We start from the raw sequence: 25,900 nt of genomic DNA, 5'->3' as shown, positions 1-25,900 counted from the left end.
GGAGCGCCCCACTGGGGGCGGGGCTTAACGAGGGAGCGCCCCACTGTGGGCGGGGCTTAGTGAGGGAGCGCCCCACTGGGGGCGGGGCTTAATGAGGGAGCGCCCCACCGGGGGAGGGGCCTAGTAAGGGGGCGCCCCACTGGGAATATGTAAACATTGTATATAACAGGGAAAACAAAGAAAAAGTTCAATAAATAACAAATATCGTGCATAACGAGCAATAATATAGTCTTTTGCAGTTCAGAGCTCATAGTTTATTCGTTGTGTTTAATAGCCTGGTAGCTGTGCGGGAAGAAGCTGTTCCTGAACATTTCAGTGTTCAGGCTCCTGTACCTTCTTCCTGATGGCAATGGTGAGATGGTGAGATGTTGGCAGCCTTTTTGAGGCAGCGACTATGATAGATCCCTTCGGCGGTGGGGAGGTCAAAGCCAGTGATGGACTGGGCAGTGGTCACAACTTTTTGTAGTCTTTTTCGCTCCTGGACGTTCAAGTTGCCGAACCCAGCCACGATGCAACCAGTCAGAATACTCTCGACCGTGCACCTGTAGAGTGTTAAGGAGAATCCTCTTTGACATGCCGAATCTCCGTAATCTTCTCAGGAAGTAGAGTTCCACCATCACCCTCTGCTTCCCACCAAGAAGCCAATTTTCTCTCCATTCAACTATCTCTCCTTGGATCCCATGCGAGCTAACCTTCCAGAGCAGCCTACCACGTGGAACCTTGTCAAATGCTTTACTGAAGTCCATTAACAACATCTACAGCTCTGCCCTCATCCACCTGCTTGGTCAAGTCTTCAAGAAAATCTATCAGATTTGTGAGGCACAACCTCCCATGTACAAAACCATGCTGATTATCCATAATCAGCCCATGTCCATCTAAATGCATGTATATCCTATCCCTCAGAATACTCTCTGATAACTTCCCAACTACAGATGTTATGCTCACCGGCCTATAGTTCCCAGCATTTTCTCTGTTGCCCTTCTTGAAAAGAGGCACATTTGCCACCCTCGTCATCCGGCACCTCTCCTGTATTTAAAGACCTCATAAATTTCAACTAGGACTCCTGCAATTTTGTTTCTGGTTTCCCCACAATATCCTTGGATATATCTGATCGGGCCCTGGAGACTTGTCTACTTCATACACGATAGTATCTTCAGCTCCTCTTCAACCATAACGTTGACTGCTCTCAAGACACTTCCATTGACTGCCCCAAGTTCCTCCGTCCTACTGTCTTTCTCCTTGGTAGAGAAATATTCATTGAAGACCTTGCCCATCTCCTGTGGCTCCACACAGAGGTGACTGCTTTGATTCCTGAGGGGTCCCCCTCTCTCTAGTTACCATTTTTCCATTTATGTATTTATAAAATCTCTTGGGATTGTTCTTCATGTTATCTGCCAGAGCTATCTCCTGGCCCCTTTTTGCCCTTCTGATTTCCTTTTTTAGTTTACTCTTTAGTTTAGGGATGCAGTTGATCGCAGTTGTCTCTACCTGTCCCATGCATCCTTCTTATTCTTGACCTTCTTAGGCCTCCTTCGGTCGTGGCTGACCATGGGTGTCTACAGGGTGCTGTTTCCTATATAGAGGACGCCTGTGCGTGACTTTGTTTAACGTGGGGAGACTAGTGCACAGACAGCCACCACACGGTCCTTGACAGATCTGGGTCAGGATCCAGTGGCATGGAGTCCAAGACGACCAGAGACCCTTTTCTGCTGCAGCCTTCATCCGCCTTCCCAGCCGTTGTGTCGCTCCACTTAGATCAGCCATCGTCCTCCGCCTGTTCCACCGTTGAGGTCTTGGTTGGATTGCTCTTTGTCAGAGACCTCCCCCTCGCCCTTATCGCCATGGGTGGCCCTACCAGGAGCGTAGCAGGAGACGGCATCGCTCTCAGGATCTCAGGACCACACAAGCTTCTCCACCAACGACAAGGTGACAATCCATGGATTGCCTCAATTTCCCTGTTAACCAAGCGTCCTTACTTTTGCCTGCTTTGCCCTTCACTCTAAAGAGGACGTGCATATCCCAAGCTTTTGTCAGCACACTTTTAAAAACATCCCACTTGGCTGATGTTCCTTTCCACTCACCTAGCAGAGAATTATTGGCTGCAACCTTCCCTCCATTGATGAACTGTACACTGCAAGGGCCAGGAAATGAGCGGGCAAGATCATAGAAACATAGACAATAGGTGCAGGAGTAGGCCATTCAGCCCTTCGAGCCTGCACGACCATTTAATATGATCATGGCTGATCATCCAACTCAGTATGCTGTACCTGCCTTCTCTCCATACCCCCTGATCCCTTTAGCCACAAGGGCCACATCTAACTCCCCCTTAAATATAGCCAATGAACTGTGGCCTCAACTACCTTCTGTGGCAGAGAATTCCACAGATTCACCACTCTCTGTGTGAAAAATGATTTTCTCATCTTGGTCCTAAAAGATTTCCCCCTTATCTTTAAACTGTGACCCCTCTCACCCTGGCCACAAACTCTTTGAATCACTTCCCTCTGGAAGGCGACTCCGGACTGTCAAAGCTGCCATAGCCAGACATAAAAACAGTTTTTATCCACGAGTGGTTGCTCTACTCAACAGCCAAAAATCTGTAGCCTCCCTTTGATCTGGTATTTTGATGGTTCACATGCTTGATCAATGGTGTTTTATCATTAATGTTTTATTATTATTGTTTAGTGTTTTCTGAGTCATTCGTAACTGTCACTGTATGTCATGTTGTTGCTTGTGGGCGGAGCACCAAGGCAATTTCCTTGTATGTGAATACTTGGCCAATAAACATACTTACTTACTTAACCTGCCCAATCAACTTGAGTGAGAACTTTACTCATACCCTCAAAGTTGGCCTCACCTAAATTTAGCATTTTAACACGTGGGCCCCCTCTGTCCCTATCCATAACCTAATCAAACAGCGGTTTGAAGTTAGAGAAATCAATATCATACGACTGTGCTGTAAGCTGCCCAAGAGAAATATGAGATGCTGTTCCTCCAATTTGCCTTTGGCCTCACTCGGACAATGGAGGTCAATGACAGAAAGGTCAGTGTGGGAATCGGAAGGAGGATTAAAGTGTTTGGCAACCGGGAGATCCGGTAGGTCCAGACGGACTGAGTGGTGGTGTTCATCTAGACTAGAGGTCACGGCTCTTTCTGTGGCGCAAGTATGTAAATGTCGGGAATCGCCAAGAAACCCAAACTGTGTCAGAGGTTGGAGCTCTGCTCGGTGGCTGTTGGAAGAGCCTTTGTTGGTCCCAGGCCGTGGTCGCCAGCAACTCTGGTCCGCACCGATCCTCACGCCACGCGGACAAAGTCCGGTCTCCATCGTTACGAGGTTGTCAGTCCTCAGTGACTCTTGAAAGAGCCTTTGTTGGGTTTGTGGCGGTCAGGAACAGATGGAAGGTTTTGACAGTCAAGACCCTTCTTCAGACAGACTCCATCTCGACCCGACTCGCGAAACGTCGCCCATTCCTTATTTCCAGAGATGCTGCCTGTCCCAGAGTTACTTCAGCTCTTTGTGTCTCTATTTGGTTTAAGATTCAAGAGTTTATTGTCATGTGTCCCTGATAGGACAATGAAATTCTTACTTTGTTTCAGCACAACAGAACATAGTAGGCATGAATACAGAACAGATCAGTGTGTCCATATACCATGATATACGTAAATACACACATGAATAAATAAACTGATAAAGTGCAAATAATAGATAATGGACTATTAATGTTGTTTTTTCGAGTCAAGTTTAAAGGCTGTGGGGAAGCAGATATTCCTGGACCTGGTCGTTGCAGTCTTCAGGCTCCTGTACCTTCTACCTGAAGTTAGCGGTGAGATGAGTGTGTGGCCAGGATGGTGTGGGTCCTTGATGATGCTGCTGCTGCAGTATCTTCAGTTCCTTCCTGTACAGGTTTGGACGGTGGTGTCTCCGAGCCCGGCCGGGTTCGGCTCGACGCTGAAACCGGTAACACGGGACTGTCCCGAGCGATCTCTCCCGCGCTGGGCGTGTGAGAAAGATCTGCAGGTGCTGGATAAAATCGATGGTGGACACGAAATACTGGAGAAACTCAGCGGGTGAGGCAGCATCTATGGAGAGAAGGAATGGGAAGGGTCTCGACCCGAAAAATCTCCATAGATGCTGCCTCAGCCGCTGAGTTTCTCCAGCATTTTGTGTCTCTCTCCCACACTGGGGGTGGGTTTGTGGAGCGACATGGCGCCGGTTCTCCCCCGGAGACTGGTCCGGGTGTGGGGCCGAGAACTTCACCCCTGGTCTACCAGCACCACATCAACCCCCGGCCCGGGACACCGAATCCGGCCGAGGTTGTAGCTCTTTCCAGCGGCTCTTGGAAGAGCCTTTGTCGGGCCGAGGGTGAGGGAGGGGTGGAGACGGCGGGACTTTGACCACGACGTTGGTCCATTTGGGGTGGTCTACCGCTGGAAGCCCTTGACCACGTTGGACGGACATGGGTCAGTGGCCAGAGCCCGGCCGGGCGAAGCTCGCACTGGTCCGGGCGGGTGATCGGTCTTCACTACCCAGGACTGCTGTGGTCAGCGGCTGTCCACCCCCGGAGACTGCCCGAGGTTGTAGCTCTTGGCAGCGGCTCTTGGAAGAGCCGAGGCTTTGACCGCTTGTGGTGGCCTTGAACGGACAAGGGTGGGTGTCCTCAGATCCCGCCGGGTGAAGCTCGCTGCTCCGTGGTGTGGTCAGTCCGTTCCCGCCTGGACAGTAGCGGTCAACGGCAGCTGGCCGGAGCTTCTCCCTCGGTCCACCCGCGCTTGGTCCGCACCAGCTGACCCACCGGAGACCGCCCGAGATTGTAGCTCTTTGCAGCGGTTCTTAGAAGAACCTTTGTCGGGCCGAGGGTGAGGGAGGCGGCGGCACTCTGACCGTTGGCGGGAACATCCACTCCGGACCGTCCACCCGCTGACCAGCGGCCCGGGAGCGATCGCCGCCCGCCCGCGAGGTTGTAGCTCTTTGTGGTGGCTCTTAGAAGAGCCTTGATTGGGGTGAGGATGGGGGGGGGGCGACTAAAGATGGGGCTGGGGAGGTGAGGGGCAGAATGTGAGAGGTTAGTGAGGGAGGGGGTGGGAGGGTGACCCGCGGATACAGCAGACCGCTCAATGGCCCGGGATGACCACCGCCGCTCCATCCACCGCCCGCTCCGTCCACCGCCCGCTCCGGCCACTCTCCGCTCCGTCCACTCCCCGCTCCGCCCGCTCCGGCCACTCTCCGCTCCGTCCACTCCCCGCTCCGCCCGCTCCGGCCACTCTCCGCTCCGTCCACCGCCCGCTCCGTCCACCGCCCGCTCCGTCCACTGCCCGCTCCGGCCACTCTCCGCTCCGTCCACCGCCCGCTCCGTCCACCGCCCGCTCCGGCCACTCTCCGCTCCGTCCACCGTCCGTTCTCTTCTCCTCCGTCCAATGCCAGCCGCCTCTTTATATACCCCTGCAACGCCCGCCCCCGATTGGCCGAGGGTGGTGGCTGTCCGAGAGCCCGCCAAGGCCGGAGCCCCCCCCAGTGTGAGACAACATATTCACCGAAAACATTTGCCTTGCTCTAACCGTTATTCCCTTATAGAAACATAGAAAATAGGTGCAGGAGTAGGCCATTCGGCCCTTCGAGCCTGCACCACCATTCAATATGATCATGGCTGATCATCCAACTCAGTATCCTGTACCTGCCTTCTCTCCATACCCCCTGATCCCTTTAGCCACAAGGGCCACATCTAACTCCCTCTTAAATATAGTCAATGAACTGTGGCCTCAACTACCTTCTGTGGCAGAGAATTCCACAGATTCACCACTCTCTGTGCGAAAAATGATTTTCTCATCTCAGTCCTAAAAGATTTCCCTCTTATCCTTAAACTGTGACCCCTTGTTCTGGACTCCCCCAACATCGGGAATATCATGTATCTATACATTAAAAAGATCGATTGTAATCATGTATTGTCTTTCTGTTGACTGGTTAGCGCGCAATAAAAGCTTTTCACTGTACCTCGATACACGTGACGATAAATTAAACTGACCCGACCTGAAAATTACCCTTTTATTCCTGCTCAGCTGCACCCACCTATTATTTGCCAGGCTTTGCCCCGTCCATCTCTCTTCCAGCTTCCACCCCCCCCCCCCCCCCCCCCCCCCCACTCCCATCAGTCTGAAGAAGGGTCATCTCCATCACCATCTCCATCACCATCATCATCTCCACCACCACCGTCATCTCCATCACCATCATCATCTCCACTACCATCATCTCCATCACCATCATCTCCATCACCGCTTACCTGCACTCCGGCCACCTGTGGATTGCAACCAATGACTGCGCAGATCCTCGACTCTCCTCCAGCCGCCAACTCACCTGGATTCATGTCCAATTCCAGATCGAGTGTCTGATGAAGGATCTGGACCCGATACGTCACCAACCCATGTCCTCCAGAGATGCTGCCTGACCCGCTGAATTACTCCAGCACTCTGTGTCCATTGGTCCATTCACCAGCGTCTGTTGTTCCTTGTTCCCACTACTTATAGAATGATAATCCTCTACTTGATTACAGTGGACAACCGGCAATAACAGACATCTCCTACCCCTCTATGGTCCATTATAAGAAGGGTTTACTGCATTGCCTCATCAAACTCCCATGGCAAGGCCAGCAGCATAATCAAGGACGAGTGATACCCTGGCCACTCTCTCTTCTCCCATTGGCAAAAAGGCACAGAAGTGTGAAAACGCACACCTCCAGATTCGGGGAGTTTATTCCCAGCTGCTATCAGGCAACTGAACCATCCTACCACAACCAGAGAGCAATGCTGAACTACTATCTACCTCTTTGATGACCCTCAAACTATATTTAATTGGACTTTACTGGTTCTAACTCGCACTAAACATGATTCCCTTATCATGTGTCTATATATTGTGAAAGGCTCGATTGTAATCATGTATTGCCTTTCTGCTGACTGGTTAGCACATAACAAAAGATTGTTAAGGGCTTGGACACGCTAGAGGCAGGAAACATGTTCCTGATGTCGGGGAAGTCCAGAACCAGGGGCCACAGTTTACGAATAAGGAGTAAGCCGTTTAGAACGGAGACGAGGAAACACTTTTTCTCACAGAGAGTGGAGAGTCTGTGGAATTCTCTGCCTCAGAGGGCGGTGAAGGCAGGTTCTCTAGATGCTTTCAAGAGAGAGCTAGATAGGGCTCTTAAAAATAGCGGAGTCAGGGGATATGGGGAGAAGGCAGGAACGGGGTACTGATTGGGGATGATCAGCCATGATCACATTGAATGGCGGTGCTGGCTCAAAGGTCCGAATGGCCTCCTCCTGCACCTATTGTCTATAAAAGCTTTTCACTGTACCTCGGTACATGTGACATACTAAACCAAACTGTTAATCATTTGTAGCATTACATACCACACACAAAGAGAACAAATATGAACTAATTTCTTTGATTTAATGTATTTTATTTGAAAGACAGAATGCAAAATGACACTTTACTAAAGATAACACCAGCGCAGTCTTATCCTATTTAAATATTACTGTACACCACAATAACTGAACTCATAAGGTTAGCACAGGAACAGATATTTAATCGTAAATATTAATAAAATTAGCAGTACTTTAAAAAATAAATGGATCAGGTGGTAATACACAATGGGGAACTGGGACTTAATAGTTCAAGAGGTCAGAATAAATTAAAAGAATTACAAAAAAAATGAACATTGATAAAATTCAATGATAAGAGGGGGCAAATGAAGAAATCTTGACAACCCAGCTTGTCTGAATGACTGAAGGGATGGTCATAATAGGTGGCAAAGTGCACGTCCTGCCCCTGTCACCACACTCGTTCCCAGGTGGACACAAAACTCAGCGGGACAGGCAGCATCTCTGGAGAGAAGGAATGGGTGACGTTTTGGGTCTGAAGAAGGGTCTCGACCCGAAACATCACCCATTCCTTCTCTCCAGAGATGCTGCCTGTCCCGCTGAGTTTTACCCCAGCCTTTTTGTGTCCATCTTCGGATAAAACCAGCATCTGCAGTTCCTTCCTACGCATGTCTCCTGCCAGGCTCACTCATGGGACCAAGGCCATCTAAAAGGTCCATACTACTTGTCTACATACCCAGATCATTCTGACTGTTCTAAACTCCAGATTGATGACTTAGCCACCTTTGAAAACATGTCAATGAGTCATAGGGTCACACAGCATGGAAACAGGCCTTTCGGCCACACTCATCCATGCGGGTCAAGATGCCCACCTGAACTAGTCCCATTTGCCTGCGCTTGGCCTGTGACCCTCTATCCCTGGAACTAAATTGGTGAACCTTGGCTGCTCTCGACTTTCATGGATTCCACCTCCTTGGGTGTCAGGTGGACCTGACCTGTGCACAGTGGTCCAGGTGTGGCCTCAACAGGGGCCCCGTTGTTAATAGAGTCCAGGCAATATTAACTCTTGCAGGCAGACTGGCGGATAGAATATGTCCTGAGATAACTCTGAATTGTGAAAGGCCTGGGTAGAGTGAATGTGGGGAGGATGTTTCCACTATTGGGGGAGTCGAGGACTGGAGGCCACGGCGTCAGAATAAAAGGGCGTACCTTTAGAAAGGAGATGAGAATGAATTTCTTTAGCCAGAGGGTGGTGAATCTGTGGAGTTCATTGCCACAGATGGCTGTGGAGCCCAAGTCATTGGGTATTTTTAAGGTGGAGATTGACAGATTCTTGATTAGTGCGGGTGTCAGGGGTTATGGGGAGAAGGCAGGAGAATGGGGTTAGGAGGGAGAGATAAATCAGCCATGATTGAATGGCGGATTAGACTTGATGGGCCGAATGGCCTAATTCTACTCCTATAACTTATGAAGCACTCTCAGTCTGAAGGGTCTCAACCCTAAACGTCACCTATTCCTTCTCTCCAGAGACGCTGCCTGAGCCGCTGAGTTGCTGTGGTTTTTTGTGTCGATCTTATGAAGGTGTAACATGGGCGGTGACTGAAGGGGCAGTGTGTTTGGACTTCCCAAGGCAGAGTGGGACTGGACAAGGTCCCCACATCCCTGCCACACCGGGTGAGGATAAGCCTGGCCATGTTGCTGGAGTTAGTGGCAAGGACACTGCGGGAGAATCCGACCCTCAAAGGGATCGAGGACGGACAGGCGGAAATTCCCCAATCCATGTAGTTTGGGATGAAAACTTTCCAACAAACATCGTGTAAGAAAACGTTTGAGAAAACGCATGCAGGACGCAATAACCCGTGATCGCAGTGAATGGCGGTGCTGGCTCGAAGGGCCGAATGGCCTACTCCTGCACCTATTGTCTATTGACCTGGCTGGGATTAATCCTTTACTAGAAGCTACAGATGCAACTCTCAGCACATAGAAATTAGGTGCAGGAGTAGAGGCCATTCTGCCCTTCGAGCCTGCACCGCCATTCAATATGATCATGGCTGATCATCCAACTCAGTATCCTGTACCTGCCTTCTCTCCATACCCCCTGATCCCTTTAGCCACAAGGGTCACATCTAACTCCCTCTTAAATATAGCGAACACCTTGGAGGAGGAGAGAGTGGCTTGGTTTTGGTTAATGTAAGTGTTAGAGGATAATTAAATATAATTGGTTAGAAGAAGTTGAAGTTTGGTGTTCTGTTGATGGAGGCCACAGTGTAGTTTGGTAAAAGTCCCTGTGATTTTACGAACAAAGGCACATGCTTCAGACCGCAGCTTGTGTGTGTGTGCGCGCGCTGTGTGTGTGTGTGTGTGTGCACGCGCGTTCGTGTGTGTGTGTGTGTGTACGCGCGCTGTGTGTGTGTGTGTGTGTGTGTGTGTGTGTGTGTGTGTGTGTGTGTGTGTGTGTGTGGGGTGCGCGTGTGTGTGGGGTGTGCGTGCGTGTGTGTGGGTGTGTGTGTGTGTGTGTGTGTGTGGGGTGCGCGTGTGTGTGGGGTGTGCGTGCGTGTGTGTGTGTGCGTGTGTGTGTGTGTGGGGTGCGCGTGTGTGTGGGGTGTGCGTGCGTGTGTGTGTGCGTGTGTGTGTGTGTGTGTGTGTGTGTGTGTGTGTGTGTGGGGTGTGGGGTGTGTGTGTGCACACGCGTTCGTGTGTGTGTGTGTGTGTGCGTGTGTGTGGGGTGTGGGTGCTATCTGAGTGGGTGGGTGCCCTCAGTGTGTGTGGGTGCTATCTGAGTGGACAGTGACTGCCCCAGCGATGGACACTGGTGTTTCTGAGGACACGGCCTTGCCAAACGTTTGTCCAGATGTGAAAGGTGACCAATCCAACCCACCAACGTAGAAGGGTCCCGACCCCGAACGTCCCCTACCCATATTCCCCAGAGATGCGAGAGAGGCACAAAAAGCTGGAGAAACTCAACCGGTCAGACAGCTTCTCTGGAGAAAAGGAATCGGGTGGAGATCCTTCTTCAGAATCGTCACCCATTCATTCTCTCCAGGGATGCTGCCCGATCCCCCGCTGTGTTACTCCAGCACTCTGTGTGCGTCTAACTTCCCAAAGTAATAGGTGGCAACAGACAAGTGCCAAACAGTGCCAGGATAAAATACACCTTGAAGCAAGATCATCATCAGCTTATCTTACAGAAACTAAATAACAGGTACTAGAGGCAGTGAGTTCAATGCCTGGCTGTTATAAAGACATCGCCTGCCTGCTCCAATTTGGGTGAAGGTTTTACTCTGGACAAAACGCATAGAATTAGACAAGATTCCACACTTATTTAAAAAAATAGTTATTGAGAACTCCAGATGACGAGGTGTGATCAGCAGTGAGCTGCATACACTCGACAATATATTGACACATCACAAACACAAGGACATTCAAGATCTGTGAGAAAGCCCAAACATTTAGATAAACTTTCGAATCAAACGTTTGGCTGCTGCCCATCGTACAAACTTCTGCCTTCCCTCTCAACAAACAGGAAGCAGCTGTTAAGGCATCCAGAATCTATTAACCTGTACAATATAGTCATTTAAAAATATACTTTTTCACCATCTCGATATCAGTAACGTTGATAGTTTATTTAAATTCCTCCCTATACAATCGAGGAATTGCTTTGCTAATAAAGAGTTATAAATTTTATACATATTGTAACGGGGAGTGAGCAAGATGCCACTGGTCAGTGGAGATCAAAACACCCCCCCCTCCCCATAATATCATTTAAAATCTTCCATTTCATAATTAAAAATAATGGCCGGAGCTTGTTACTGCGGTAATCCGTGTTTATTTCAATGGGAGACAAAACTGCAATGTCCTCAGGGGGTTGTTAGAGAACCAGTGACCACTGGCTGACCACTGGCCCTGGGATCACTGGCTGACCACTGGTTCCAGGACCACTGGCTGACCACTGGTTCCAGGACCACTGGCTGACCACTAGCACCACAACCACTGGCTCCGTGACCAGACTGACCACTGGCACCATACCGACCCTCCGACTGGCTGACCATTGACCTCAATATAAACATGGCAGGTCACTGATCCCAGTGTGTGTTCTCCCCAGACCCAATGCCCAGTGATCTCTCAGACGCAGTGGCCAGTGGCGTGTCTCGGACCCATTGACTGCCCTTGGACCCAGTGTCCAGTCTCAGACCCAGTGTCTAGTGGCCGCCTCCTGGTTCGACACCATTTCAATCACTGGCTTCCCAGTGATTAATGAAAGGGCAGCGGGTCTGTGTAGATCCGGCCGATGTCTGGTGGTCAGGGAAGGGCGGGATGCGGGTCTGTCGATGCCAGCGGTCCCTGCGTGCCGTGGGAGACTGTGGGCCAACATTGAACAGGATCAGGAGGGGTTAAACCGTCCTCCTAGTCTATCCCCGGACACTGCTCCCGCTGGTTCTGTGGCACTCACTCCCGCTCCAGCCAAGCCCGGTAGAATGAGGGAATGCGGTAGGCAGTGTGCGGGACTCGCCCAGCGTTAACTCCCACCAGCGGACTGGGACGATGTAGAGCTACCCCAATGATTTACAGAACTAGGATTTCCTGTCTTTAACGTACTGGCCTTTCCTGTGTCAACAGTCAGCATACACGGAAAAACATATCGGCCGTAACCCAGCTAAACCGATGTATAAATGCACATAGTTAAAAACCAAAACGGATAGTGCTTTAATGAATAAAAAAATAAGTCGAGCTTCAACGGTGCCTTGCTGTAAATGTTATTCTTCACTCATCAAGTGTCCAGAAACATTCTCACCCTGTCGCGCGAGGCACACTGGTTACATGCGGTCAGTCCTGAATGTGTCTTCGATGGAGGGATCAGTCAGCACCAGGTCCGGGTCACTCAGCATGCTCAGGCCGTCCAGGCCCAGCGGCTCCATCTTCAGATCATCGTCCAGTTGGAACTGGGTGTCCGTGTCGAAGGTGTTGTCCGTGACTCCGGCCAGCGCGCTGCTGATGTCCTTGGACAGGCTGGGGGGCGAGTCACCTGGGGAGGAACGGGCGTAGAATGAGGTGACCATCGGTAATTCACACCTCTACCCTCATCCTGTCCTGTCCTGATGGTACTTTACCTCCCTGAAGAGTTTACCTGGGCCTAGTTTTCGATTAGCTTATCTTAGGTTAGCCTTAGCCTACCTTTACCCTAGCGTAGGGATAGGCATTCACCACCACCTGTGCATAAAATAAAACTTGCCCCACAGACCTCCTTTACACTTTACCCCTCTACTACCCGCTGCTGCTTTGACATTTAAGGAGAAGGAGGTACCTACAAGGAGACAGACAGAGGATTGAGAGTTTGGCAAATGTTCCAGCAGCCCCCTCACCATGAATCACCCACCCAGTACTGACAGGACTCAGGGTCTGAGACTGGGACAATAAGAAGACCCGGGTCTCTGGTGCTGTGAGGCAGCAGCTCTACCTGCTGCGCTGCCCCGACCCCAAGTTCTTAAGGACACCCGGTCGGTCATTCTTGGAACACCCCTGACCTCAGTCAGGGTGAAAGGGCATGTGGTAAGGGAAGTCCTTGGCCTATTTGTGCTTCCTGAGCATCCTCCCACCAAGACTTCACCTCCCACAGTCAGCGTGAGCCTCCCCTCCCTCACCTGGGACTGCTCACCTGTCAGGATGATGTTGGGGATGTTGCCGGTGCAGGTGGAGTAGAACTGGTTGGGTTTCAGCTGTGGTAGTGGATCCTGGAGGCTGCCGTAGCTCCCGCTCAGACCCAGCAAGGCTGCCTGCGAGAAGTGAAGGCTGGAGCCCAGGTTGTAGAAGTTGCTGCCGCTCATCGGCAGGGAGCTAGATGGCCGCTCCAACACGTTGTACTGGTTCAGCTTGGGGGGGGGGGGGAAAGAACAGAACAACCTTGTGAAACAACACTACTGTGGAGGGGCAAGAGACTGCAGGCTCTGGAGTCTCGGACAAAACACAGAGTGTTGGAGTAACTCAGCTGGTCAGGCAGCGTCTGTGGAGGGAATGGGCAGGTGACGTTTTGGACTGATTGGGGTAGGCTTGTGACTTTCCCCAGAGCTGCAATGTCACCTGCCCATCTCCTGATTGATACTTTATTATCAAATGTGACACGTCACGGTGAAATTCCTTGTATTGTATACAATACTATACACAAATGATGCAAAGTCTCCAGGTATAGGGTGCCGACAGAACGATGCTGCCTGACCCGCTGAGTTACTCCAGCACATGGTGTTCTACAGTGGAGGGGAGCGGGTGGGGTGTGAGGGACGAACCTGTAGCCGGCTCCACACTCAATGGAGATCAAGGAGCTCACATTGAATGGCGGTGCTAGCTCGAAGGGCCGAATGGTCTACTCCTGCACCTATTGTCTATTGTCACGGTTCTCAGACTCCTGATTTTTCTTCCCGATGGTGGCAGTGTGAGGAGATGGTGGATGAGGTGGTTCCAATGCTTGGCTCAGTCTGAATATTGTAGGTCACACACAATCTGAGTGTTGCGTTCATCCAATTACTGGATAAATCCCGACTTGAAGCACCAACCACTGTTAACATTAGCACATCTTGGGGATACACCCGTCTCATCTCACTCCAACCATCGGGAAGAAGATACAGAACTTCCAGGTTGGTGCCCAACCAAGGTGGTCTTGGACTCCATGCCACTGGATCCTGACCCAGATCTATCAAGGACCGTGTGGTGGCTGTCTGTGCACCAGTCTCCCCACGTTAAACAGTCACGCACTGGCGTCCTCTATATAGGGAATAGCACCCTGGAGACTCCTAAGGTCAGCCACGACCGAGGGGGGCCTAAGAACAAGTGGTTGTCTTTCTGCACACTGGTTAGCATGCAACAAAAGCTTTTCACTGTACCTCGGTACATATGACAATGAACTAAACTGAAACCGAAACTAAACTCAAGCAGAGGCCTGAAAACCGTGACCTCCAGGTTCAAGAACAGCTTCTTCCCAGCAACCAGTAAGATTTTAATTGTTCCCTTGTCGGTATTTACAATTAAAGAATTGACTCTTCATAAAGGACTATCCCAGTCCGGCTCCATTTCCAGGGTCATAAGGTCATGTGATAGACACGCAGAATTAGGCCATTCAGCCCATCTAGTCTATTACGCTGAGGGGGACAGGTGAGTGGGGGGGGGGGGGGTGAGGGGGACAGGTGAGTGCGGTGGGGGATGATGGGGACAGGTGAGGGGGGACAGATGAGTGGGGTGGCGGGTGATGGGGACAGGTGAGCGGGGGTTGGTGAGGTGGGACAGGTGAGGGGTGACAGGTGAGGGGTGACAGGTGAGGGGTGACAGGTGAGGGGTGACAGGTGAGGGGGGACAGGTGAGGGGGGACAGGTGAGGGGTGACAGGTGATGGTGACAGGTGAGGGGTGACAGGTGAGGGGTGACAGGTGAGGGATGACAGGTGACAGGTGAGGAGTGACAGGTGAGGAGTGACAGGTGAGGAGTGACAGGTGAGGGGTGACAGGTGAGGGGTGACAGGTGAGGGGTGACAGGTGAGGGGGGACAGGTGAGGGGGGACAGGTGATGGTGACAGGTGAGGGGTGACAGGTGAGGGGGGACAGGTGAGGGGGGACAGGTGAGGGGGGACAGGTGAGGGGGGACAGGTGAGGGGGGACAGGTGAGGGGTGACAGGTGAGGGGTGACAGGTGAGGGGTGACAGGTGAGGGGGGACAGGTGAGGGGTGACAGGTGAGGGGTGACAGGTGAGGGGGGACAGGTGAGGGGGGACAGGTGAGGGGTGACAGGTGAGGGGTGACAGGTGAGGGGTGACAGGTGAATGCGGTGGGGGATGATGGGGACAGGTGAGGGGTGACAGGTGAGGGGTGACAGGTGAGGGGGGATACGGGGGTTGCTAAGGGGGAGACAATGTTCCAAGCCACAACGTGTGCAAGGTAACGCAGGTAACAGATGGGCTGACGTCAACACAAGACCTAGACTCTACAGGTGAGGGTGAAGACCACGTCACACTGTGATCAGCAAGGACACCAGGGTGGACAATAACCAGCCACCACTGCCCGGTCATACTCCGCTATCCCTACACAACTGTGGTAGTCCACAGGCCCCCCGATGGCAAACTCCTTTACCTGCTGGCACAGAGGCTTGGACTGACTGGCCAGAAACTGCTGCTCAAAGTACGGGTCATTGAAGAAATTATCCACGATGTCGTTCTGTCAAAGAGAACACACAGGGTGAGAGAGGACACACAAACGCCCGGAGTACATGGCCATAAGGTCTTGTGATAGAAGCAGAATTAGGTCATTCGGCCCATCAAGTCTAATCTACCATTCAATCATGGCTGATCTATCTCTCCCTCCTTTAAGTCGAGGCTTAAAACTCATCTGTACTCCCAAGCCTTTCTTGACGTCCTCTGAGCGAAGGCTATATATATGTAGTGATGTTTGTATTTAATCTATGAATCACTGTTGTTTGTTTATACTGTTCTTATACAAATGTAAAGCACTTTGGCCAACGAGAGTTGTTTTTTAAATGTGCTATATAAATAAAAGTGACTTGACTTGACTCCTAACCCCATTCTCCTGCCTTCTCCCCATAACCTCTGACACCCGCACTAATCAAGAATCCATCTATCTCTGCCTTAAAAAATCCACTGATTGGCCTCCACAGCCGTCTGTGGCAAAGAATTCCACAGATTCACCACCCTCTGACTAAAGAAATTTCTCCTCGTCTCCTTCCTAAAGGAACATCCTTTAATTCTGAGGCTATGACCGCTAGTCCTAGACTCTCCCACTAGTGGAAACATCCTCTCCTCATCCACACTATCCAAGCCTTTCACTATTCTGTACGTTTCAATGTGGATAGGAACTGGTTTACATGGATCGGGCAGGTTTGGAGGGATCTGGACCAAATGCATGCAGACCAACTTAATTGCTCCTACGCCCTTCTGTCCTTTTATAGAGTACTTGATGGGCCGAAGGGCCTGTTTCCATGCTGTATCTCCAAAACATAAACATGAGATATAGAGTGTTCAAGAAGGAACTGCAGATGCTGGAAGATCGAAGGTACACAAAAATGCTGGAGAAACTCAGCGGGTGCAGCAGCATCTATGGAGCGAAGGAAATAGGCGACGTTTCGGGCCGAAACCCTTCTTCAGACTGAGGAAGGGTTTCGGCCCGAAACGTCGCCTATTTCCTTCGCTCCATAGATGCTGCTGCACCCGCTGAGTTTCTCCAGCATTTTTGTGTACCTGAGATATAGAGTGATGGGTTGTATATATGACTAAGATACTGTATAGTATATGAGGGTTTTTTCTTTTCTTTTTCTTTTTTTCTTTTTGGTATGGCTTTGTAAATATTTGATTAATGTTCAAATGTAAATAATGCGGTGTACATATAGTGGCTGGTGTACATATGGTGTACATATAGCTGCTAAATTTGTATAAGATAATTACAAGTAGTTGAATAAGGGGTGGGAATTAATAAGCTTTGGCTTCTTCCTGCTCCTTTTCGGACACATATGATTTCATTTATTTATTGATATTGTTTATGACACTTTATAAATATTCTTGTTTTGTTTTTTTGTTTGCTGTTTCACACTTGCTTTTTATTCTTTTATTCTGTTCGAAATAAATAATAAAACAAATAAATAAATAAAAGGATAAATACAGATGTGTAGCATGTTTAAACATCTGGAGACTTACACTGGGGGAGGGCAGCTCGAGTGGCAGAGTCTGAGAGAGTGGATGGATAGTGGAGATTGGTGATTGGAGCAGTGCTTGCTGAGTCTGGTGCATCAAGTGCTGGGGCTGCTGGAGGTGCTGGTAGATCGGGTAAGGTGGCAGATGTTCCATCGCCATGTTACTGGTGTCCAAGGCCACTCCCTGCAAGACCAAAGACCAGGGTTAGACTGGGTGGATTCTTCCCCTTCCAGCCCACTGCCCAGAGAACACTCTCACTCATCTTCTGCCCCATCACCAACCAGCAGGGCAGCAACTGAGGAGACTGTAAGATCATAAGATATAGGAGCAGAATTAGGCCATTCGGCCCATCGAGTCTGCTCCACCATTCGATCACAGCTGGTCTATTTTTCCCTCTCAATCCCATTCTCACTGTAGCCATTGACGCCCGTACTACTCTAATGAAAGTGGGAGATTTTTCACCGTACCTCGATACATGTGACAATAAACTCAACTCAAACTCGGATTCATCAAGTCAGGGGACAATTTCCACTTTCTCCCAGGAAGGGTGATGTAGAGGCAGAGTTGCAGCTTTACAGGTACACGCCTCCATCGGGCAAAAGGTGCAGAAGTGTGAAAACGCACACCTCCAGATTCAGGGAAGGGCCTGTCCCACTTGAGGATTTTTTCAGCAACTACCGACATCATTGACTGACGTATCAGGTAACCGAATAAGTCGCGGCGCGATGGCGTATCGACGCGCGGTGTCTCCTCAAGTGTCGCAACTGATTTTTGGATTTTGAAATGTTCAAAATCTTTCGGCAGCCCTGATATGTCAGTCAATGACTTCGGCAGTGGCTGAAAAAAATTGCCAAGTGAGACAGGCCCTGGACAGTTTCTTCCCAGCTGTTATCAGGCAAATGAACCATCCTAACACAACCAGAGACCAATCCTGAACTACTATCAACCTCAATGGTGACCCTCAGACTATCTTTAAATGGACTTTATCTTGCACTGAACATTATTCCCTTTATCTGTACACTGTGGACGGTTTGATCGGACTTTGTCGACTTTACTTTGCACTAAACAATATTCCCTTATCATGTATCTATGCACTGTAAATGTATCGAGGTATTGTCTTTCCGCTGACTGGTTAGCACACAACAAAGGCTTTTCACTGCCGCTCGGTACACGTGACAATAAACTGAGCTGCAATGCACAGCCGAGCCGACTGTGACGGGAGAGGACACTCACCTGTGCGATTGAAGACAGCGTTGGCGACATGGTTGGCGAGAACTGTTTGCTCAGTGACCTGCGAGGCTCCATGCCCGGCGAGAGGGTCAGCGGACTGACCGGGGTCTGGCGACGGCGTGGCGAGCTGTTCAAGGCGGTGGGGATGGACGGGTTGCTGAGCGATGATCGCAGGGACGACTGCATCGGTGGGTTGCTGAGGGAGTGGTTGCTCAGTGGAGAGGGCACCATGGAGTTGGTGAGCGAGGCTTGTATGGATGGGTTACTCAGCGAGCTGTGCAAGGAGGACGACAGACCTGGGCAGGAACAAACAGACACACAACGGATTTAATCATCAGCTTAATCGGAGCGGAGACGTCGTTCCGGCTTTCGGCGGCGGCGACATCACCACGGAGGTCCGCTGGACTGGAGGGCAGCATCTCCGGCCTGGATCGATCGCCTCAGCGCAGAGGGAGAACAAGGAGGGAAGAGACGGAGACTAAGACTTTGCCTCCATCACAGTGAGGATGTGCTTGGTGAACTGACTGTGGTGGATGTTTAATTTGTGTTTATTGTATGTTTTGTTTTTATTGGTTCTGTGTATGACTGCAGGCAACATAATTTTGTTCAGACAATAAAGTATCTATATCTATCTATCTATCTATCTATCTATCTATCTATCTATCTATCTATCTATCTATCTATCTATCTATCTATCTATCTATCTATCTATCTATCTATCTATCTATCTATCTATCTATCTATCTATCTATCTATCTATCTATCTATCTATCTATCTATCTATCTATCTATCTATCTATCTATCTATCTATCTATCTATCTATCTATCTATCTATCTATCTATCTATCTATCTATCTATCTATCTATCTATCTATCTATCTATCTATCTATCTATCTATCTATCTATCTATCTATCTATCTATCTATCTATCTATCTATCTATCTATCTATCTATCTATCTATCTATCTATCTATCTATCTATCTATCTATCTATCTATCTATCTATCTATCTATCTATCTATCTATCTATCTATCTATCTATCTATCTATCTATCTATCTATCTATCTATCTATCTATCTATCTATCTATCTATCTATCTATCTATCTATCTATCTATCTATCTATCTATCTATCTATCTATCTATCTATCTATCTATCTATCTATCTATCTATCTATCTATCTATCTATCTATCTATCTATCTATCTATCTATCTATCTATCTATCTATCTATCTATCTATCTATCTATCTATCTATCTATCTTAGTGCGATGGGGAAAGCAACATGCGCTCCACATGTTTAAGAAAGAACTGCAGATGCTGGAAAAAAAATCGAAGGTAGGCAAAAAATGCTGGAGAAACTCATCTATGGAGAGAAGGAACTGGCAACGTTTCGGATCGAGACCCTTCTTCAGAACATGCACTCAACATGTTGCCTTCAACATTCACGCCTTCAACACTCACACATACACAATGGGAACTGCTGATACTGGTTTACAAAAACCAACACAAAGAGCTGGAATAACTCAGTGGACGAGGCAGCATCTTTGCTTATTCATTGTTTACACGTTCAATGTTCACACCGAAGATGCCGGAGTAACTCAACGGGACAGGCAGCGTCTCTAGATGAACATGTCAACATTGAACATGCCAATGTACATCCAGAGATGCTGCAGCACTTTGTGTCTATCTTCGGTGTACACCAGCATCTGCAGTTCCTTCCTGCACATGCAATGTTCACTTGTTCAAAAGTCCACGTTTGATGTTGGCGTGTTCAATAATCACGTTGAATAATCACATGTTCAATAATCACGTTGAATAATCACATGTTCAAAATCACATGACCCAACGCTGAGAAACCGCATGGTTGGCAGACAAAGGGCAACACTGACCCACGGCAAGCCGCTGGCCAAAGTCCCGGTCAAGGAACTAGAATACCAGGAGGAGGTGAAGGGGCCACCAGTGGACACTAGTGTTCACCCACTCGTCTACAGCAAGGCATCCCCGACACCATGGTTCACTGGAGCAGCGCCCATGAACCGGGAGCCACAGCTGGATGTTTCCTCTCACCTTGAGAGCTGCTGATGCCCAGATGTGTCATGGTGGCTGCCAGGTTGCTGGTGCTGCTGCCTCCGCTGATGTTGGGGTACGGGTTGTCCTCGGGATCCAACGGGGTGGGCAGAGGCGATGGGAAGTGGAGGTTGGTGAGGTCGGGCAGTGAGCCGCCTGTGTTCAGCGAGCCCTGGAAATGGGACAAGCCGGCGTTCTGGTCCTGGGACGGGTAGATACTGGGACCGAGAAACAAAAACACAACCTTGAGTTCAACACCACATTGCCACGTCCACAAGTGCCCGAGATGTGAGTAGGAAGGAACTGCAGATGCTGGTTTAAACCCAAGATAGACACAAAATGCTGGAGTAACTCAGCGGGTCAGGCTGCATCTCTGGAGTGATCAGTCTGAAGAAGGGTCTCGACCTGAAACGTCACCCATTCCTTCTCTCCAGAGATGCTGGACTACCGGGGTGAGACTGGTCCTTGATTATGGCTGGCCTTGCCTAGGCAGCATGAGGTGGGGCACGGAATATACTCCACCCCGTCATGTGGGGGTGGGGGGGGGGGGGGGGGGGGGGGGGGTCAAAACCACATGGAAAGACAGTCATCCTTATTAAACCATCTGTAGAGGCAATTTCCCAATGATCATCAAGTGGTCAAGGATTTGATCAGAGTACACAAGACAGTGCAATCTTTGGCCTGGTCAAGCTGGCCATCCGTGAGTCACGGCACCAGGCGGAAGGGGGCTCTACCCTTTTCCGGGGTTGTGTCCGTGCCCGGGTGGTGTTAGAGGGACTATGCACTGTCCACGGGCGCCCTGGGGGATTTCCGGGATCGCTGGGCACCGCAGGGGGTGGAATGTATCCTTGGCAAGGATTGTCACACAGTTGTTTAAAAGTGTAGCAATTAGGAATATTTGTTCCGATACAGTAGTTGGGTGATTTTGTATTATGCTGGTGGATTTGTTTGGTATTTTTTGTGTTGTATATATTATTGTCGCAATAATTGATTAAATTTATTTTTGTTATATATAAAAAAACGAGAGAAGGCAGAACACAAAGTGGCAAATCCACTCACCTGATCCCGGGCACTTCACAGGACTTGGGACGCAATGACAAAGATTGAACCTGAAGGACAGAGCAAGGGGAGAAGATTAAAATGCACAGTTTCTGAACACTGTGGAACTTGGCCAGCGTTGCATTTTATATGAGACAGCGGACAACCCAATGCCAGCGTGGGGGAGGGTCTGAGAGAAAGAATGACCCTGGCCGCAGCAAGTCAAGTCTTGTCCCCACCCCCTCTCAATATATGTAGGAAGGAACTGCAGATGCGGAGTGTGCAAGCTTCTGAAGCAAGTGGGAAGGAGGGAAGAGCCCAGATCCGCATTTCATAAACCGGCATTAATATAGTCTGAGATAGACACAAAATGCTGGAGCAACTCAGCAGGACAGGCAGCAGCATCTCTGGAGAGAAGGAACGGGCGACGTTTCGGGTCGAGATCCTTCTTCCGAGATTCTGCCTGTCCCGCTGAGTAGCTCCAGCATCTCGTGTCTATCTTCGGTTTAAACCAACATCTGCAATTCCTTCCAACACATCTGCACACCTACACATCAATATAGTACGTACTCCTTAACAGCGGAATTAAAACTGAAAGCCCAGCCTCCACCCCTCCCCTCCATTTAGCTCAATTTATTTTGTGTGAAACTCAATCCCTGAAGTGACTGTGAAACCAGCACTGGGGTGGGAATGACATGAAGAGGCTTCACCAGGGAAATATGGGTTCCAAAAGAAAGATGCAGGAGACCAAACATCGGAGATGTTTGCTAAAGCCACTCACCTTCTTCGCTTCCCACAGCTGTTTTGGCAAAGGTTTGTTCAGCTTTAAGAGATTATCTTCTGCCGTTGGGACCGGGAATGAAAAGACTGAGTAAAAAGCAGTAATCTATTAATAATGCAATGAAGATGGTGAAATTAAAAAAAAAAAGTAGGAAACAAATAAAATCCTTTTAACGAAACAAAATAAAACCAAATGATCAGGATAACATGAAACAATTTCATAATCGAACATCAAATCGATTACTGAAATATTTAATCGATTGCTGAATCGATTAATAGGAAAGCTCTCTGCCAAAAGGCATGATGAGCTGTCTTCCGATGAAGATGGAAGGGAGTTTCAAGCCTGAGAAGTCTACAGGGAGCACCAGCAGCACAATAATAAATCATCTCCTCTACAATCATGTCATTAACAAGAGTGTACTTTATGCAATTAACCGTGGGAACCTGGCATGTCATAGCTGAAATGACCAAGACAGCCAGATATCTCTCTGCTGGGTCTGAAGAAGGGTTTCGGCCCGAAACGTTGCCCATTTCCGTCGCTCCATAGATGCTGCTGCACCCGCTGAGTTTCTCCAGCATTTTTGAATACCTTTGATTTTCCAGCATCTGCAGTTCCTTCTTAAACACATATCTCTGCTGGGGTGGGAGATTGCAACCTTCACCTGGTCCACCCTGTTTCGACTAATGCAATCAACCCGACGTGCACAAACTATTAGATCAAGTTGACCTACAACTTTAGGCTGTGCACGCCACACGCAGGAAGATCTCTCTGCTGAAGTCCAGATTTTCCACCATTGCAGAAGACTTAATTTGGCTCCTCAATGTGACTTGGCTGTCCCTCAGCTAACTGTCCCCCTGCCTTCCCTGTCCCATCCCCTACCTAAGTTAAAGATGCTGACCATCCTCATCTATCCCCAGTGATCTATCCCAAACAATCCTTCATAACGAGAGGATTTGAGTACAGGAGTAAAGAGGCCCTTCCGCAGTTGTACAGGGCCCTGGTGAGACCACATCTGGAGTATTGTGTGCAGTTTTGATCTCCTAATTTGAGGAAGGACATCCTTGCTATTGAGGCAGTGCAGCGTAGGTTCACGAGGTTAATCCCCGGGATGGCAGGACTGTCATATGAAGAAAGATTGGAAAGACTGGCCTTGTATTCACTGGAATTTAGAAGGATGAGAGGGTATCTTATAGAAGCATATCAAATTATAAAAGGACTGGACAAGCTAGTTGCAGGAAAAATGTTCCCAATGTTGGGGAGTCCAGAACCAGGGGCCACAGTCTAAGAATAAAGGGGAGGTCATTTAAAACTGAAATGAGAAAAACCTTTTTCACCCAGAATGTTGTGAATTTGTGGAATTCCCTGCCACAGAGGGCAGTGGAGGCCAAGTCACTGGATGGATTTTAAAAAGAGTTAGATAGAGCTCTAGGGGCTAGTGGAGTCAAGTGATATGGGGAGAAGGCAGGCACGGGTTATTGATAGGGGACGATCAGCCTTGATCACAATGAATGGCGGTGCTGGCTCGGAGGGCCAAACAGCCTCCTCCTGCACCCATTGTCTATGTTAATACAGGACATCGACCTGAATTCAGTTTGCCCACATCTGCATTGCTTGGTGACTGCTCCACTGGTGGTCCCCCTCGATGTGGATGGACTTGGGTGAAGCCTTTCAGACACTGGACCTCGAGCAGCCAACACGTGTCCCTGGAGCCTAGCGGCTTGTCCACAGGTTACACAGCAGCAGCTACTGTAAGCTCAGAACCTGGAACCCACCACAGCAGAGGTTCCTGGCCTCAGGGTAGAGGCCCATACGTGGCTCACAAACCTTCAGCCTGCAGACAAAACCATGCCGTCTAGAACTCACCTTCTCCCAGACTGTCCATTTCATCGTAATAGTTCACTGTAGAAGCAAAGAGAAGACAATCAGACTGGGTCGTGGCACAGAGACCAGTGGACAATCTCACTGCACCCATGTAGATTAGTATCACTCACACCGTGGCTCTGCCCACAGGCTTATTAGAGAGCTCTCTCTCGCTCTTAGTCTAGTTATGCATGCTGAGATGAAGTTACCTCTGTAGAGTTGCTGATAAAAGACTTTGGATTCTAACCACACTGTGTGAGTTTGATCACGTTCAACATGGTGTCAGAAGTGGGATCGTTCCGTTAGTCATTTGGCGCTCATCCAGCCCATTTGACCGAGGATATTCCGGGCTGCTGGTGATGTGGGGAAAACCCCAGCGTGCAGCAAAGTCTTTGAACATTTCAACAGTCGGCACGGTGGCGCAGCGGTAGAGTTGCTGCCTCGCAGCGCCGGAGACCCGGGTTCGATCCCGTCTACGGGCGCTGTCTATACGGAGTTTGCACGTTCTCCCCGTGACCTGCGTGGGTTTACTCCGAGATCTTCCGTTTCCCCCCACACTCCAAAGGCGTACAGGTTTGTAGGCTAATTGTCCTGGTGTGAATGTACACTGTCCCTGGTGTGTGTAGGGTAGTGTTAATGTGCGGAAACTGAAGATCTCGAAGAAAACCCACGCAGATCACGGGGAGAATGTACGAACCCGTAGTCAGGATCGAACCTGGGTCTCTGGCGTTGTGAGGCAGCAACTCTACCGCTGCGCCACCGTCTGAATTCCTATTCACGATCTGAGCGCAGACATCTCTTGCCCTGAGATCATGAACCTTGACTCTCTCTCCATTCAATGTTTAGTTTAATTAAGAGACACAGCGTTGAAACAGGCCCTTCGGCCCATCGAATGCACTCTCACCATCGAACGCCCGTTCACACTAGTTTTACGCTATCCCTCTTTTGCATCACACCAGGGGATATTTCTAGAAGCCAATTAACCTACAAACCCGCATGTCTTTGGTAAGTGCAGGGAAACCGGAGCACCCGGAGGAAACCCACGCGGTCACAGTGAAAACGTGCAAACTCCGCACCAAGAGTATCCGTGGTCAGGATTGAACCGAGGTCCCTGGGAGCTGTGAGGCTGTGGCTCTACCCACTGATCATCTGCTTCTGTCGTGTGTCTTTTAGACCTGCAGCTCCGTCGAGGCTAGCCAGGCCAACGTGTCATCGTCCAGGTCATTCAGACCTCGTTCACCATTCGGTGGCCGGTGTTTGGGGCAACTGGTGACTGTGTGTCAAGACGAGATGGAGAGACCAATGGAAGTCAGTGGAACCATCTAGGCTACACCAGTACATCAATGACCCCATGGATGTCCCTGGCCCCGAAAGCAGTAGACAGCCCGCTGATCGACCCTCTCGGACTCCCACTCGGGGCAGTGCGTGCGAGATCCAGGGAGCCCTTGTGGGTCCGTGCCCCATGGCCACCAGTGGTCAACTCACCGTGACGCCGGTCTTGTTGAGAGAAGGTTTGGCCCCCTCCCATGAAGGCATCCTGCGCACTGGGGTTCAGAGCACTGGTGTGCAGAGCAGAGTCAGAGTTGGTCCTGCAGGGGGGAGAGGGAGGGAGAGGGGAGGTCAGCCCACGGCCGGTAGCTTCACCATGAGAGGGTGACAAGACGCACACACACACACACACACACACTTCCTCCTCCCCCCCCCCCACCCCACCCCACTCAGGCCACACAAGTCAAAACCCTGCATACACCTGGCACTCCAGTACCTGTCCGGCACAATGACCAGAGGGCAAGGACATCAGCAGTGACCCCCGCACTCATTGCCCCTACCTCCACAAGTGCTGACGTCCACTCACACAGCAGAGGCAAGGACCGCTG

The 25,900-nt window shown here is 49.8% G+C and overlaps 1 protein-coding gene across 3 annotated transcripts in view; it reads right to left on the bottom strand.

Annotated features, from left to right (window-relative positions):
- Positions 1-11,180: 11,180 nt before the first annotated feature.
- Positions 11,181-25,900, bottom strand: part of LOC116968305 (CREB-regulated transcription coactivator 3-like) — a 54,028-nt gene continuing 39,308 nt past the window's right edge. For 2 of the 3 annotated variants that reach the window (XM_033015030.1, XM_033015031.1), the window contains 10 exons: positions 25,509-25,612; positions 24,027-24,062; positions 22,164-22,249; positions 21,404-21,453; positions 20,345-20,562; positions 18,276-18,568; positions 17,046-17,225; positions 15,472-15,555; positions 13,019-13,232; positions 11,181-12,388 (listed from right to left, as the gene is read on the bottom strand). In XM_033015030.1, the coding sequence (XP_032870921.1) occupies positions 12,180-12,388; positions 13,019-13,232; positions 15,472-15,555; positions 17,046-17,225; positions 18,276-18,568; positions 20,345-20,562; positions 21,404-21,453; positions 22,164-22,249; positions 24,027-24,062; positions 25,509-25,612 (1,474 nt within the window). In that variant the 3' untranslated portion in view covers positions 11,181-12,179. The remainder of the gene's footprint in view (positions 12,389-13,018; positions 13,233-15,471; positions 15,556-17,045; positions 17,226-18,275; positions 18,569-20,344; positions 20,563-21,403; positions 21,454-22,163; positions 22,250-24,026; positions 24,063-25,508; positions 25,613-25,900) is intronic. The other variant, XM_033015032.1, reaches the window with a different exon arrangement.

Source organism: Amblyraja radiata, chromosome X, assembly GCF_010909765.2.
Source record: "Amblyraja radiata isolate CabotCenter1 chromosome X, sAmbRad1.1.pri, whole genome shotgun sequence".
NCBI lineage: Eukaryota > Metazoa > Chordata > Chondrichthyes > Rajiformes > Rajidae > Amblyraja > Amblyraja radiata.
The sequence above is the reverse complement of the archived record's forward strand: the minus strand, read 5'-3'. Positions and strand labels throughout refer to the sequence as shown.